The following is a 14966-nucleotide window of genomic DNA, read 5'->3' on the forward strand; positions in this document are numbered from 1 at the left end:
GTTGCTGGAGGCAGTTCCGGTGATGCCGTCGACTGATCCAGTGCTCTTGGTGCCAGCGACTGTGGCTGTGTTGACACTACCAGGGATGACAACGGTGTAGGTGCTGATTGACTCAGAGGTGTAGATCTTGGTAGTGCTGTAAGTCAAGGGGACCGTCTCAGTGGTGCTAGAAGATGAGACTGAAGTCGACTCCGTAGATGTGCTGGGTGAACTAGACTGGAGGTAGACGGTGGAAACCACAGTGGCAGTTACGGTCTCGGTAGCAGGTGCACCGCTGCAGGCCTCAGTGGGAACAGTGGTCGATTGGGACTTGTGGATGACAGTGTATGAGGTACCAGTTGTGGTGTAGTAGAGGGTAGTGTCCCCTTCTCCGTAAATAGTTGTTGTCTGATCAACCGTAACAATCGGGGCAACAGTCTCTATCTCAGTAGTGGTATAACTGGTCGAGGTAGAGGTAGCACTACGGTTGGCAGCCTCAGTACTGTATGAGATATGTTAGCTTACATCTTGTTTAGTACGAAGGGGGGGTTGTTACTTACGCAGCAGTCGATATGACGATAGGAATGGCACTAGTGTGGGTGCAGTTATCCTCAGGCGTGACGGTTGCAGTAGTCGTAAAGTAGACGGTGCTGTGGGCGGTACGAGTGGTCGTGGCGTTACTGAAGATATACGAAAAGTTCGACTGAGAACTGGTAGTGGGAGCCGTTCCAGTGATACCATCAACGCTTCCAGTAGTCATAATCGGAAAGGGGGAGACCGTGATAGTGACATTAGCCGTCATATTCTGAGTGACGATACTGGTGGGCTCAACAGTAGTAGTGCTATTACCAAAGAAGTGAGTGGTAGAGATATTCATAGGAATTCCGGTACTAGTGCTCATGGTAGAGTTGACGTAGGAGGAAATAGTGCCGTTTGAAGAGAACACAGGGGCAACAGTAGTCGAGGCGCCAACTGAAGTCTCGGTCATGGTCATGTTCTTACTAACGGTAGTAGTCTCCAGAACAATAGTACTGTTGAAAACCTCGATGGTGTTGGTGCCAGTAGCCACAGATGAAGTCTCAGTGGTGTTGGTTCCGACCGAGGTAATCTTAGTAACAGAAGACGAAACAGTAGGGGTAACAGTAGACGGGACAGTGACCTGGGCAGTAGGAGTAACCGTGATGTGATCAATGACCGAAGAGCTGACGTGAACCGGGACAGTGGGATACTCAGTAAGAGTGATGGTAGGGTGCTCTTCTCCGTATGAATAGGCCTGACGACCCATGACCTTGGTACCAACAGCGTCATCGGGATGCTTAGGGGGGTTCTGGCCGTGAACCTCAACGTTGACTAAGAAAATGATTAGTTAGGAAATGATCCCCCGTAGGTTAAAATCAAGGGCATTTAATTTAAGTACTCACCGACAAAGCAGGTAGCGATGCCAACAACAATTAGAATCGCGATACCAGTGATGGCATAGCTGAACTTGTAGATAGCTAGGACTACCAGTTAGCTATTTCAATTGAACAATCTATGCATTTTTTTTATTGCGAAGGAGAATTAACTTACCAGAGCCAGCCTCTTGCTGATAGTCGCTGTCGGCGTCGTTCTCACTCTTCTTGGGAAGAGGGCGAAAAACGTCGCGGACGCGCTGGGCGAAGGGCTTTCCCACAGGAGTGGGTTGAGCGCCCTGCTTAGTCTCCGCAGGAGCAGACATCGTGAGATTGATCACAGTGATGAATCTAGACAAAGTTAGTCAATGTTTAATTTTTTAAGAGGTGAGTAGAGTGTATTGCGAAGTTCGTAGGAACTCAGTACAGATTTGTGGTGTTCGGAGAAATAATGGCATGAAGGCGTGGGTTCGATGGCGAGGAGACGGAGAAAATAAATTCGAGGTCGAGCAGGAAAAAAAAGGTAGGAGGAGAGGTAGGATAAGAAAATGGGATTGGGAAGAGATGAAGAAGAGAAATTTGGATTTGAAGTTGGAAAGAGATAGGGTGATGGGACGGGCGATGAAGGCGTGGATATAATATTTTCGACGCATTAATTTAGGTGGTGTAGGATGAGAATGAAATAATTACTTACCAAAAATTGTCGAACGAATTGGACTTTAGAGTCGTACTGATAGATGGAAAAGTTGAATTAGTACGTTGTATGTGATGTAGAAAATAAAAGAGTGTGGGAAGATGGATGTGAGAAAATGAGTGTGGAAAAACGAATGTGAGTAAAAACGAGTGTGGGTGGTGGGAAAAAAAGATTGAGGGATCAGGTTTGGTGGACGTAAAGAAGAGTCGAAGAATTTTGTAAGAGTGTAAAAGTTTCAGAAATGACAGTTGAATCAACTTGGTGGCCTATGCCAAATTGGGGGAAGAATTGGTTTTATATAGGAGGCAGGAGGTAAGGAAATTGTGAGTTTGGTAGAGGTGCAATAAAAAGGGTGATGGTTACGGATGTGCTAAATAAAATCGAGAAGAGACAATGAGGAAATATGCTTACAAACTTGACGAGTACTGGTGATGATTCTTCAAAAGTAGCAATAGAAATAGAGGAAGAGGAAAAATCCAAAGAGTTGGCGACGAAGATGTTCGGGTGGTGGTTTGGTAAGGAACGATGATGGTGATATCGAAAGTGGTTGGTGTTGATGCGAGAGAGGAAGGAGAAAGATCGAAACGAGACGAGATTAATATGTGCACCTACTAACCAGGGTGATTCTATTATCTAGGTAGAATCAGATCAACCAGTAATTCCTCTGAAAAAAATATTGATCAACGCTTCTGGTTGGCCGTCTATCTACTTAGGTAGGTAGTTTCCCCTAAATGAAGTTGCAAGGTTGACATCTATGGCTCGTCGCCCACCATAGTACACGTAATCAGTAGATACAATACTTCAACTAACCCTACTGCGTAAACTAGGACCGTACCCAGTTAATTATTTGACCAATTGTATTTTTACTTTATTCCAATTGATTCCTCTTTCGTCCCGTGCAAGTGACACCGCTCGGGTAAGTAATAGTACCTAGGTAACACTGGCAAACATAGAAACCAGCAAACCTCACTGGCCAGCCCCTTATAGCACAGGTACAAGGCCATATCATTAGTGAAAGATGATGCTGGTTTTAGCGTTTTTAAAACTGATACTATCCTGATCTGGACACATCTAGAGATTGCAATATTCAACATCCCGTCCTAGAGGCACAAGAAGCAACGGGAGTGCCGTGAAGTTTTAATGAATTGAAGATATATGTGTCTTCAAACTATATATACATAATTAGCTACCTTCTAGACATTTCGTGTATTATTTCAAATGGAAGTAGGTGCACTTCTTCTCATGATCACGCTCTTGATATTTAAGGAACCTATGATGCAGTTTCCCCTAACAACTACGCCTGTAAAAAAACAATAAGGTGTACTATTTCAAAGAGCCTACGGGATATAGGGCGTGGGCGATCATTATACGTGTAGTATTTTGCTGGAAGAGTAGGCGTTCAATTGTAATTAGTGGACGGTGTTGTCGAAGATGGTGAAGTGAGGTTCAAGGATCGATAGAGCCTCAGGTACGAAAAGGGGTACAAATCGACAGCGGGTACGACTGGTTGTAGCATAATGTACCTCCGAAGCATTGACGGAGAGGTGCAGGTACCTAGGTATCTAACTGCTCCGTGCGGAGATATCACACCGAAATCTATTGGTCCAAGCTTCTCTGTTTGGATAGCTAGGGTAGGTACCTCGCTAGTTCGTCCTTTCTCTGTACTGTTTTAGCCCCACACTACCGATTGTTTTACTAAAATCACCCTAGTGTGAAGCGCGTTGAAAATAAAAAAAAGAAGGTATCTAGGTATCCACCTGGGTACTGTATTAGTACACGCGACGCTTATGAAATTGATTGATTGATTGACCCTGTAGTAAAGCCAGTCGCGTAACACCTGCCCCGAGAAAAGACCATTTTATCGTCAAGTCCTTCCGGCACTCATTTGTCCCACCTTCTTTCCCTCACCTTCATTTAATTATTCGTTTGGGCGGGTTAACTTTTAATCGGCTGCCTCAAACCTTTAATTTTATCGATTTTTTACACTTTCTCTTGACGCGCGCCTGAGTCCATTGTCACGAACTCGCCAATCCGCCCCGCTTCCGACGAATCGAAGCCATACACCTCAAACGACACAACAACAAAATATTTCTCACTTGTATCAGCGAAGCATCTACAAATAATATAGAGCGATAAGCACCGACGACTTCGGTATGGCGCGTCGCAGGGACGAGGCCCCGGAGGAGGAAGATCAAGAGATGGAGGAAGAAGTTGTGAGCCTTCAATTTGACGAGCCTTTATCATGGCGCGCAGGAAGGCCAATTGCGACTGGCGAGCTTTTACGACGCCTCGAGAAGCTTTCGAAGGAATTGGTCGATCTAGACCAAGAAACAATTGAAAAGGAATCGTTGACCCATGTCGCGAAAGAGTTGGCTTCTCCCAATCTGCTTGCTCATAGGGAAGCGGGAGTAAAGGCCTATGCCGCGGCATGTTTAGTAGACATACTAAAATTATGCGCTCCCGAGGCACCTTTTACTCCAAAGCAATTGAAGGTTCGTCTGAGATGCTATCTCGATCATTGTAATTGCATTGATTCTGACAATTCAATCTTCACTTTAGGAAATCTTCACTCTCTTTGTAAAGACGATTCTCCCCGCACTTTGGGATCCGAGTAACGCATATAATACTCAACACAAATACGTCTTAACATCACTCGCCGAAGTCAAAAGTATCCTTTTAATTAACGATGTCACGAATGCGGAGGAACTTTTACTTCACCTATTCTCGTCATTTTTCGATGGAATCTCGCGTTCTTCGAAGGCGGCATCGGGAGAGCAAGTGGCGAAGGATGTGGAGTTCCATATGACGGATATTCTGGTCACGTTGGTCGAAGAAAGTCCCTCTCTTTCCCCGGCTGTGCTAGATGTCATAATGGCTCAATTCCTAAGAGCTGCCCCACCAGGAGGACACAAGGAAAAGGCAGACGCCAACGGAAAGCAGACGACGCTTTTGCCAAAGGAAGAGCCAGAGGCGTATGTGATGGCAAAGACTGTGTGCAATTCGTGCCCCGAGAAAATGGCACGTTACGTGGGCCAGTATTTCAGTGAGGTGATCATGGATGTCTCCGGAAACGCTGGACATGGGAACGGCCATAAGGATGACGATGGCTCAGACGATGATGAGGGTAATGGGGGTCCTTCCGAGTCGGATTTTAGGGAGTTGCGAAAAGCACACCAACTCTTACGCGAACTTTGGCGGGCAGCACCCACTGTCTTGCCAAATGTGATACCGCAAGTCGACGCCGAACTTTCCGCCGATAACATTCAATTGCGTTTGTTGGCAACTGAGACATTGGGGGATATGATATCTGGTGTTGGTGCTGCCGGACCACCTCCGCTCCCAGAACTCGACCCAGCGGCGTATCCCCCCCTAAAGTTGAACGATGAAATTCCGGATCATCCAGCAACGAGCATCCTCACTACGCCCATTTCACCCTTATCCTTCGCACAAACGCATTCCCAAGCATTCCACAATTTTGTCAGCAGGAAAAACGATAAGTCACTCCTTATTCGGGCAGCATGGACAACGGCAGCCGGTTACATTGTCTCGACCTTTGCGGGTGGTATTGGGCTTAGTCGGGAAGACGAGTCATTATTTGTGAATGGTCTACGCGACAAATTGAATGACAATGATGAGAAAGTTAGATTGGCTGCTGTGAAAGCTATTGAAACTTTCAGCTTTCGTGATATTATCACAAAATTAGCCGCTATTGGAGGTGCGAATAAGGAAGGGTCGGTCTTGTTTACACTCGCCGATCGTTGTCGAGATAAAAGACCATCCATCCGCGTCGAGGCTATGGCTCTTCTGGGGAAGCTTTGGGCTGTAGGCAGCGGTGAACTGGCTGCTGGGCAAGAATCGGTAGTTTCGGCATTATCCGGCATCCCGACTCGAATCTTTAATACGTTCTACGCAAACGATCTAGAGCTCAACGTATTGCTAGAGCGTGTGATCTTCGAATGCCTCGTCCCCCTTACCTTTCCTCCCCCACCCAAGACTAAGGGATCCAAGCCCTCGAATGGCAATTCGCAATCTCAGTCGGCCGTCGATACAGGCTACGATCAGGATAGGATCCGCGCTGAACGAATCCTTCTGCTCGTTAAAGATCTGGATGCGACTGCAAAGAAGGCATTTAATGCATTATTGGCGCGACAGCCACAGTTTTCTAGATTACTAGAAAACTTAGTACGCCAATGTGACCTATTCAACGGAGGTAACCCCGAGGGTAATGCGGACACGATCAACCAGAACTTGAAAAAGACGATCCAATACATGTGCCAATTCCTCCCCGACCAGATCAAGGTTGAAGCAGATCTACACAACTTTGCCAATTGGCATGATCGCCGCTGCTATCAACTTATTAAGTTTGTCGTATCTGCGGAGAGTGACTTTAAGACAATGCACCGAGCTGTCAAAGAATTTGTTAAAAGGGTCCAAGGGTCGCCTAAGCCTCACATGTTGGATACACTTTTACCTCTAATATACCGCTCGGCGTATATTATTTTAAATAAAAGTCACCTCTCGGCTTATATGGATTGTTCAAAGAGCGACAAGGATGGACTGGGACTTGCGGCCCAGGAGATCACCACCGAGATCTCCCAAACCAACCCCGATCTATTCAAAACTCACGTTGGGCAGCTTTGTAAAGATTTGGTAGATGGTGCGCCAAGTACTGACAAGGCGAACGAGGCTGTAATGGTCGAAACTCTGAAGGCTTGTTCCTCATATTCCAAGAAGTACCCCAAGGAACTTCCGGATGACAGGAAATTTATCCAAGCACTAATGAGTTACGCCTTGTATGGAAAACCAGCCAAAGCGGCCAAGTACGCGGTCAATGTCATAATGGCTAGGAAAGATGACAAGAGCTTGGTCTCGGCTACAGACCTGTTGCAGAGGACGATGAAAAATTGGAGTTACGATTCCCCTCATTTTCTCACCAAACTTGCCGCCGTTAGTCAACTAGAGCTTTTGACATCTAAAGTGACAGCCGATGCCAACGATCAAATTGTCGATACGGCGTTGGAGGATGTACTCCTTAAAGTCCGTACACCCGCCAAAGAGACGGATCCTGAGTGGGTTGATGATTCTGAACTTGACGAGGAATGTCAAATCAAATGCTGGGCTCTTAAGCTGGTGATAAATCGTCTTCGGGGCACTCAAGATGTGGAAGAGGCAAAGGAATTGGCGAAGCCAGTTTTCAAACTCCTACGAAGTCTCCTGAAGCACTCTGGCGAAATATGCAAGGTAGCGGATACGCCGAAGCACCACCAAGCTCGCTTGCGATTGCTCGCTGGACAGCTCTTCCTGAAGTTGTGTACTTCGAAACACTTTGAGGAGATCTTCTCACATGCCGACTTCAATCAACTTGCCTTCCTAACACAAGATCCGAGCGCCATGGTTCGTCGGCTATTTATCGAGAAGCTTCAGAAATATCTGGTGCAAAATAAGTTACGACCTAGATTCTACACCATGATCTTCCTAACAGCATTTGAACCTGACACCAATCTCAAGAACCAGATCGAAACATGGATACGGTCACGCGCTCGATTCTACCGAGATGCTAAGCACAGCGTTATGGAATCGACAATGGGCAGATTAATTTCCTTATTGGCGCACCACCCAGATTATGGGACCTCAGCGGATGATTTAATTGACCATGCAAGATACCTCCTCTACTACGTTAGCAACGTCGCCACGGAGGCTAACTTTGGTATGATATATAAATACGCCGAACGCGTAAAACAGACCAAGGATGGTATCAACCCTGAGGAGAGTGAAAGGCTCTACGTGGTTAGTGATTTGGCCCAAAATATTCTCAGAAGGTGGCAAGAAAAGAAAAATTGGATCTTCCAGGCGTATTCTGGCAAGGTTGGCTTACCTATGGGCTTGTACACGGCACTTCCTAGTCATGATGTGGCGCAAGAAATCGCAGAAAAGCAATTTCTTCCAGAGGGACTTGATGAGAAGCTTGATGAGCTGTTGAGGTCGGTGGATAAGAAAAAGGTAAGTTACATAATATTGCATCGCCCTTATTAATATTTTGAACTAACATGATTGGTTTCTAGAAGCGCCGGAATGTAGAAGAACGAGGCGAAGGGCAACCTGCCTCGAAGAAAGTCAGAACGACTGTGCCCAAGCCCACCAAAGCGAAAGCAACGCCGAAGGCTGCAAAGACCTCAAAGAAGCCAGCAGTCAAAACTTCGAAGATTTCGTCAAGAGCCAAGAAAGCTGCTACCTCATCATCACCTCCCGGAGACTCCGCAGATCGCAGGCGTAGCGGTCGTTCTAAGAAGAACTCGTCCTACATCGAGCGAGACTCTTCGGAGGATGATGAGGACATGTTGGAAGGTGTAGCAGAGTGGGATTACTACGATAACAGGGGTAATCGTATGCAAGAGGACGACCCAGAGACATCAGATCTCTCCGAAGTTGAGGAACAACCTCCGTCTGCAAACGAGGAAGACGACGTTGAAGAGGACAAAGCGGAAGTTCCCGAAAAAGCAGCCGAGGAGAGTGAGCTTAGTGATATCGAGGAGAACGAGGAGAATGAAGAAGAGGTTGCACCTCCATCACCGGCACCGAAGTCGAACGGGCGAAGAACTCGTACAGCCAGTTCCCCACCTGCTGCTAAGACGAAAACCTTAGTCTCGAGACCTGCTGTTAAAGCCAGCGCCGCTAAAGGAAAGTCGTCCGCCGCTGCAGGCAAGGCAAAAGCAAGGCCTACTCCAAAACCGACAAGAGCTGCTAGTACCCGTTCTACTAGGTCTAGGCGAGCGGTAACCCAAGATAAAGAGGAGGAGGATGCATGAAGCAGCGGGTCTAGATTGGGCCAGGCTTGGGCAACTTAGCACGATTTTGCGTTAGGTATGATGGCGTAAAGGATGCCAGGTTAGGATATTTGAACGTGGAATTATTTTATTGAACACCCTTCAACTATGGAAGGCAAACAATCATAGCAGAGGCAGGACGAAAAAAAAGACCTATGATAATGAGCAAGGCGATGATGGTTGGGCAAGGGGAACGCAGTGGTATTTGGTGGTCGTTTTGGCTCTTTTTATTAACTTCACCATTTGTTACTTTAGGTAAACCTATAGTTCTTTTTATACCCTTGGTCGTCTTATGGAGAGAATTACAAATACTCTTATCTACTTCATGAAATTTCCGTGGTGAATAGTTTTTTTTATAAAGCTACGTAGAAAATGGGATAAACCAGATGGTAATTTCGAGTAGTATATATTAGGGAAGAATCAGGTTTAGATAGATTCGCTACCTAGGTATTATATCACGATTTACTAGTCATCTATTCACGCATTAAAGCTGAATACGTATAAATTAGTAGATTTGATTATCCTGCGTATATAGCAGGCAAAAGCCAAGGTAGCTTAAAACAAATTTAACTCTAATGAAAAAGGAAGAGGTATCGAAAGAATCTACCTTATGGAAAGCCGATGGTATTCAGTTCCCTCCCTTTTTTCAATTCTACACAAACGCCATGAACCCATAAATTTCCTGGTGGGAACCCGCCGATTTCCGACGGCCTTTTGGATGAGTGATCCTGCTCTTAATTGTTATCATATCACCCCATGGCCATCTATTTGGTCATGACGAATATCCTCCGCTCAATATCACTTCCGGGCCTTATCACGGGCCTCGCGTGCCTTCCAATTATCTCTTACGTGCTTACTATGATTAAGCAACTCCTCGCGAGTAACCGCGTCCTTTATACTCTGAATCACACTGTTCACGACGGATATGTGGTTACCATCGGTTTTGTCGTCGCGGAATCGGTAAAACCGCCAACGCTTCTGGCTATCCATATACACTTCCACGATACGCTCGTCGAGAGCTTCACCTAAGGTCTTTAATATCTCCCACTCGTCGTCTTCGAGATGTAGGTTATCGAAGTAGCGGTAGCTGTTACTGCCGTAGTTGGCGAGGAGCTCGACGGGGGGTGTGCTGTCGTAGTCGATAAACGGCTCTGTGATGCCTTCGGCGCGCTCTTGTTCGTCGGGTTCCACTAGCGGAAACTTCAGGCGCCACATGAAGTCCACTGTGTTCTCGTCGGCGTCCTTCCACTTCAGGATATGGGGGTCGGTGCCGGGTTTGTACTCGCTATGGAGAGCCGTGAAAATGAGTCCGTCATTTTCGTGTTTCAGGTTTTTAATAACGTCCTCGAAGATCATACGGATACCGTAAGCCATTTGCATAGCCTTGAGGTCGATGAAGAAAGGCTGGTATTGGCGCTCCTCGGGGAAGTCGTCTAGTAGCTTCTTGTATGGCTTGAAGACCTGCTCTTGGAAATATCCTAGTCGCTTGGATAGCTCTCGCGACATCAGTGATTGACCGTCCATCGCGAGGCAATCGAAAACTAGGTATCGGGGCTCTTGGCGCCCGTCGGGTAGCCTGTCTACCACTAACTCTCCATCTAGTATTGTGCCGCGGTGGAAGGCTTGGTGGTTGCCGGGTAGGGGGAAATGGAGGGAGCCTGCTTGGATATACCAATATTCGTTCTTACGATCGATCAGGTAGTGAACCTCTTGGCCGTTCTCGTCGGCGGCTAGATAGAGTAGGTAGCGAATGCCATCGGACTTCTCGCAGACGTAGTAGCTATAGCGCAAAGCAGCGGTTAGCAGCTAGTTTCGTAATAGGTAATATGTTGATACGAGATAGAATCCGCCCACTTACTCTACTTGTAGTAACTCATCAAGGTGCTTGCGCGTGAAACTGACGGGTTGCGCACCGGGGAATGCGCTCGAGGTTCGGTGAAGTATATGGGCGACTTCTTGGCGTAGTCCTTGGACTACATCAGGAGGGGCCCGAATGCCGGGCTCGTCGATAGCGCGTATAGGTATATTCATGTTGACTTATTTATCTTCTAGTACATATGTATTCTCGAGAAGACGCGACAGTGGTAAGAATAGGGTTGTCGAGAATTATATTTTAATCGGCGATGCGATGCGACACGGTGAGGTGGAAGAATTAACTGAAAACAGAAATGGTGAAAGGACAAGGTGGAGGCGAAATAAAGGGGCGGGTGAGCTTCATCGCATTAAGAAATCATATTTATAGGAAGTCACGTCCGATAACAAGTCCATCCCAAAGTTAGATCTAATATTGAAGGCACGCATTGACGTTATTTATGAGTTTATTCCCATCATAGGCAGGCACGAGGCTGCCAAAATACAAATGTTGTTTCCGCCGCCGTGAACCTTATCGACTTTATCGGCGCCCTAGTCCCTGCAGGATCCATCGCTAAAGACCCGCTAAACCCACTGTAGCCATGCATGTGCAAGGGACTACTACCCTTCTGTAATTGGGGTAGCTCCTAAGCTTCACGACTACTGTAGACAATTTAACAATTAAAGCTCGCGACTTCTCACGATTGAAGTATAATTGCAATAGATATATATGAAGCACGTATTTTTGAATCCTCAATGGGGGTCACGAGTAATCGCATAAAAATGAATTAAGGAAAACAGCTCTTCAGAAAACCAGGTGACTAAGTGAACCTCAACGCTACATATGTACTTAGGTATCTAGGTACTATGCTTTCCGCTAAGATTGGACCGACCTTCAATCCCGTCTTTCAGCTACATCTCGCGAAAATTAGATAGAGCTTCAAAATGTGAGCCATTATATAGTAAATGTCTTAAATAGGATCAATTGTTAGACTTTCAGAATATGGGGGTTCTCTATGTAGATAGAGAAGGCTTATTATACGGTGTTGATATTGGTACAAACTCCGCGCTTCCCTTTAGTAGCTGGCACACATATTTAACAAACTCCCCGCGCCCACCGACCAAAAAATAGAAGAAATAAATAATTTGGTCGAGACGTTGCCCAACATCTAGGTTAGATCGGATCGTTCCTCAGATCGATAAAAACCATAGAAAAAACCTTTGAACACATAACTCCGTTACCCGCCATGTCTTTACGTCTCGCAGTCCTGGTGATATCTTCCGCTCCGTTTTTTCGCCGTCGAAGGGAATCCATGTAGCTAAATCCTGTGTTACTCGAGAAGATTACGCGGCCCCGCTCGGTTTGCCACTTTCCGCCGCTATTCGGAGTTCGACTTTCTCCTTGTGGACCTTGTTTTTCAGGTGAACCTCGAAATTGGATGCGGTGATATCGGGTCCTGGTGTGTATAGCTTACCCGGACAATCGAGACACCGGATTCGCGGGAGGAAGTAATATCGTAGATTCGGTGGGCCCTGCTCGCCTTGCTGTGGTAATGGAACCGGTGCGCCTGTATTGGAGTCGACGGCGCTATATCGCATGACTCCTTCAAACCTATCCTTCGCATATGCCGGTTCCTGCTTGAATTTATCAAGGGCCGCGACGAGCCATGTAGGGGGAGGTGGCTGTTAGAGGTATGTGAGTATGTGCTGGATCGCTAAAGGGGTATCAAGCTCTGGCAGTCTTTGATCATTGACTAGAGATCATAACGACTGCTGGAGAATTTAAAAATAGAGGGGTTGGGATGTTGGGATGGGTGGGGAAAATGTCTTACGGGAACTGGAGGAGCAGCCCCGGGGATCGGCGCTGGGGCTTCGACTCGACCGATCTGTCCTGGGGGTATACTGCTATTAGGTGTTGTCGCTGGGATTGCTAATGTCGTGGCGTTCGGTGTAGAAGGAGGTGGCATGCTATTCGAAGCAGAGGCGCTATGGCCACGGGCGTGAGTTTGAGGTGTCTGTGATCTGCCTGGTGTACCTTGCTTCAATCTAGAATCACGTAATAGGATTTTCCGTAGCTTTTCTCTGTTCGAAACCCGTAAAGTTACATGGAGTTGATGAGGTTCTTCGGTATCTTCCCTAGTTAGTTCGCGTCCAAATCTTCTAGATGTCCGGGTTTCATGATGATGTATCGTGGCCTCGGGAGTTTCAGAGCGGCCGAGGTTCGCCATTCGCTGTTGCGCGGCGGTCGCAGCACCTCTCATGCCTCTTGTTCGAGCCGTACCGGTCAGCTGTGAAGCTGCGGGCGAATCGGGACCTGAATCATCACTCGATTCAGACTCAGAGATGTCACCATCCCGTGCGCCTGGTCCTCTTCTTCGGCCTGTGCCCGGCGCTCCTGCGACTCTCTTATAGAGTCTACTATCTTCCACGTTTTCTGCCGCGCCAGGTAATGTGGATGATACGACAAGGGTGCGAATAGTCCGTTGCCTCTCCTTAAGATCAGGCAAGGACGGGCCACCCCGTCTATTTATGGATCTCTTCTGTCTTCTCTGCTCTCGGGAGAATACCATTTCATTTCTCTCCAGATCCGCCTCGCTAAGCTCGTATAGATATGGCGCATATTCCTTCGCTTGCTGTTGTGGTCGGAATACTGTAGGTAGAGGTGACGGGAGAAAGGCCATGACCAGATCTGGATCCTCGATTGGTCTGCCATCAAACGGATGTCCGATGCTGTACAAGCTTCGGGTAAATAATTGCGTCTGCTCCCGGATGCAGTGAGCAATGGCCGTCGTGAACTCCCCAGAAAGCGCGAGGTCCTTTGCCATACTTGCAGCAAACTCTTCGGGAGAGTTAAGGGGATTGTTGATCTCCCATTCAAACTGATCCACTAGTGTATGCTGTCCGATGGTAATATTTAACTTGACCAATATTCGCATCTCGTCGTTTTTCCATGCCGAATAGGGAAGTTCCGGATCTAAGGCATCCTCGTCGGAGAATACGAAAGGGTAAAAATCGGCGAGTTGCTCGTGCATCTGCTGGATGACTTGGTCGAAAACGGGTTGAGCGGCGGGGGCCTTGAGTCCCATATCCTCTACCAAATGCGCAGCGAACAGCTCAGCGCCGACAATTCTCTCGTGAAGATTCCACGTAAAGGTGTCGCGCAGCTTGATTTTGTCCCAATCCACATCTAACCGAACAGGAACCAATTCTTCATGCTGCTCTGCCTGCTGCTTCATATCCTTCCGCTTCCATTTCAGAGTCGGTGCTTGTCGTTTACCAGGCCTCGGTTTAAAACCAGGATACGTTAACCGCGCTTGTGGACCAATTTCCGTTCGCCCGTTACCGTAGCCAGCATATCCTTCACCATAAAGTCTACTAGGCGTGAATATCATCCGGTAGTCATTACGCAAGAGCTTATAATCGTTGATCAACTTGAACTGGTATTTGTTGTGCTCATTTTGCCGGTCTTTATCGCTAACCATAGCAGCGGAATGTATGTGGTCTCGAGCGATGGCCTGTGCAATCAGAACTTGTTTGAATGCATCTTTGTCGCGACCCGGGTGGTCGTTGGAGTTTGCATCGTCCGGCGCATCGGGTTTGTTCTTAGGTGTTGATGTTGCCGAATGATCAGATTTTGAGGTGGTAGAGGCTGCGCCGGCAGGGGTGGCGCTCGATGGAGCTGGTTCTGCATCTTGTTGAGTTGCCATAATTAAGTTGAAGCCTCACATGGAGTGAGGGATCCCACTTGACTTGACAATGATGGGGGTAGAGGGAAAAACACTTTCGGTTCGCCAATCGTCCTGTCGTATCGTATCGATTCGTTCCAAATTTGTATGTTATAAATCAAATTGCGAATTGGCGCCGCTAGTGCACAACGACCCGCAAATAGGATAGGTGGTTGGCGAACGAATCAATAGTATGGCGCGATGGTGGTGATGTTGTTGTGGTGTCGTCGCGATGGATTATCGAATTAAGCGCTCAACTTTTTTTTTAGGGGCAGAAACGTTCGTACCCGTGGCTCGTAGCTGATAGAAAGACAGGAAACCGCAACGGAGAAGAAGGAAGGCTGGACACGCGACGAACCGCGACCGAATAAGTTGAAGAGACTTGGATTTTCGCGCGCATCTCAGGCAAATTCTAAGTACCTTGCCCGAGATGGTTAAACCGACGTCCGTGCGTTTGTAGCATAAGCTATCGTTTAATGACTAGTGACTATGTTTAGTGCAA

General features: G+C 47.2%; 3 protein-coding genes across 3 annotated transcripts; 1 reads left to right on the plus strand and 2 right to left on the minus strand.

Annotated features, from left to right (window-relative positions):
- Positions 1-4100: 4100 nt before the first annotated feature.
- F4822DRAFT_17236 (armadillo-type protein) lies at positions 4101-8957 on the plus strand. The gene is made up of 3 exons (XM_051453307.1): positions 4101-4556; positions 4624-8064; positions 8127-8957. Exons 1-3 carry the CDS (start codon positions 4218-4220, stop codon positions 8868-8870), a joined length of 4524 nt encoding a protein of 1507 aa, XP_051319349.1. The 5' UTR covers positions 4101-4217; the 3' UTR covers positions 8871-8957.
- Positions 8958-9372: 415 nt separating this feature from the next.
- On the minus strand, positions 9373-11236 carry F4822DRAFT_385081 (mRNA capping enzyme, alpha subunit). The gene is made up of 2 exons (XM_051456598.1): positions 10747-11236; positions 9373-10668 (listed from the first exon to the last, which is right to left on the minus strand). Exons 1-2 carry the CDS (start codon positions 10917-10919, stop codon positions 9687-9689), a joined length of 1155 nt encoding a protein of 384 aa, XP_051319350.1. The 5' UTR covers positions 10920-11236; the 3' UTR covers positions 9373-9686.
- A 465-nt stretch (positions 11237-11701) lies between these two features.
- Positions 11702-14895, minus strand: F4822DRAFT_385084 (SNF5-domain-containing protein). Its single transcript, XM_051456599.1, has 2 exons — positions 12572-14895; positions 11702-12422 (listed from the first exon to the last, which is right to left on the minus strand). The coding sequence occupies exons 1-2, from the start codon at positions 14444-14446 to the stop codon at positions 12084-12086; spliced, it is 2214 nt and encodes a 737-aa protein (XP_051319351.1). The 5' UTR covers positions 14447-14895; the 3' UTR covers positions 11702-12083.
- Positions 14896-14966: the final 71 nt, after the last annotated feature.

Source organism: Hypoxylon trugodes (assembly GCF_022578975.1).
Source record: "Hypoxylon trugodes strain CBS 135444 unplaced genomic scaffold F4822scaffold_1, whole genome shotgun sequence".
In the NCBI taxonomy this organism is placed as follows: Eukaryota; Fungi; Ascomycota; class Sordariomycetes; order Xylariales; family Hypoxylaceae; genus Hypoxylon; species Hypoxylon trugodes.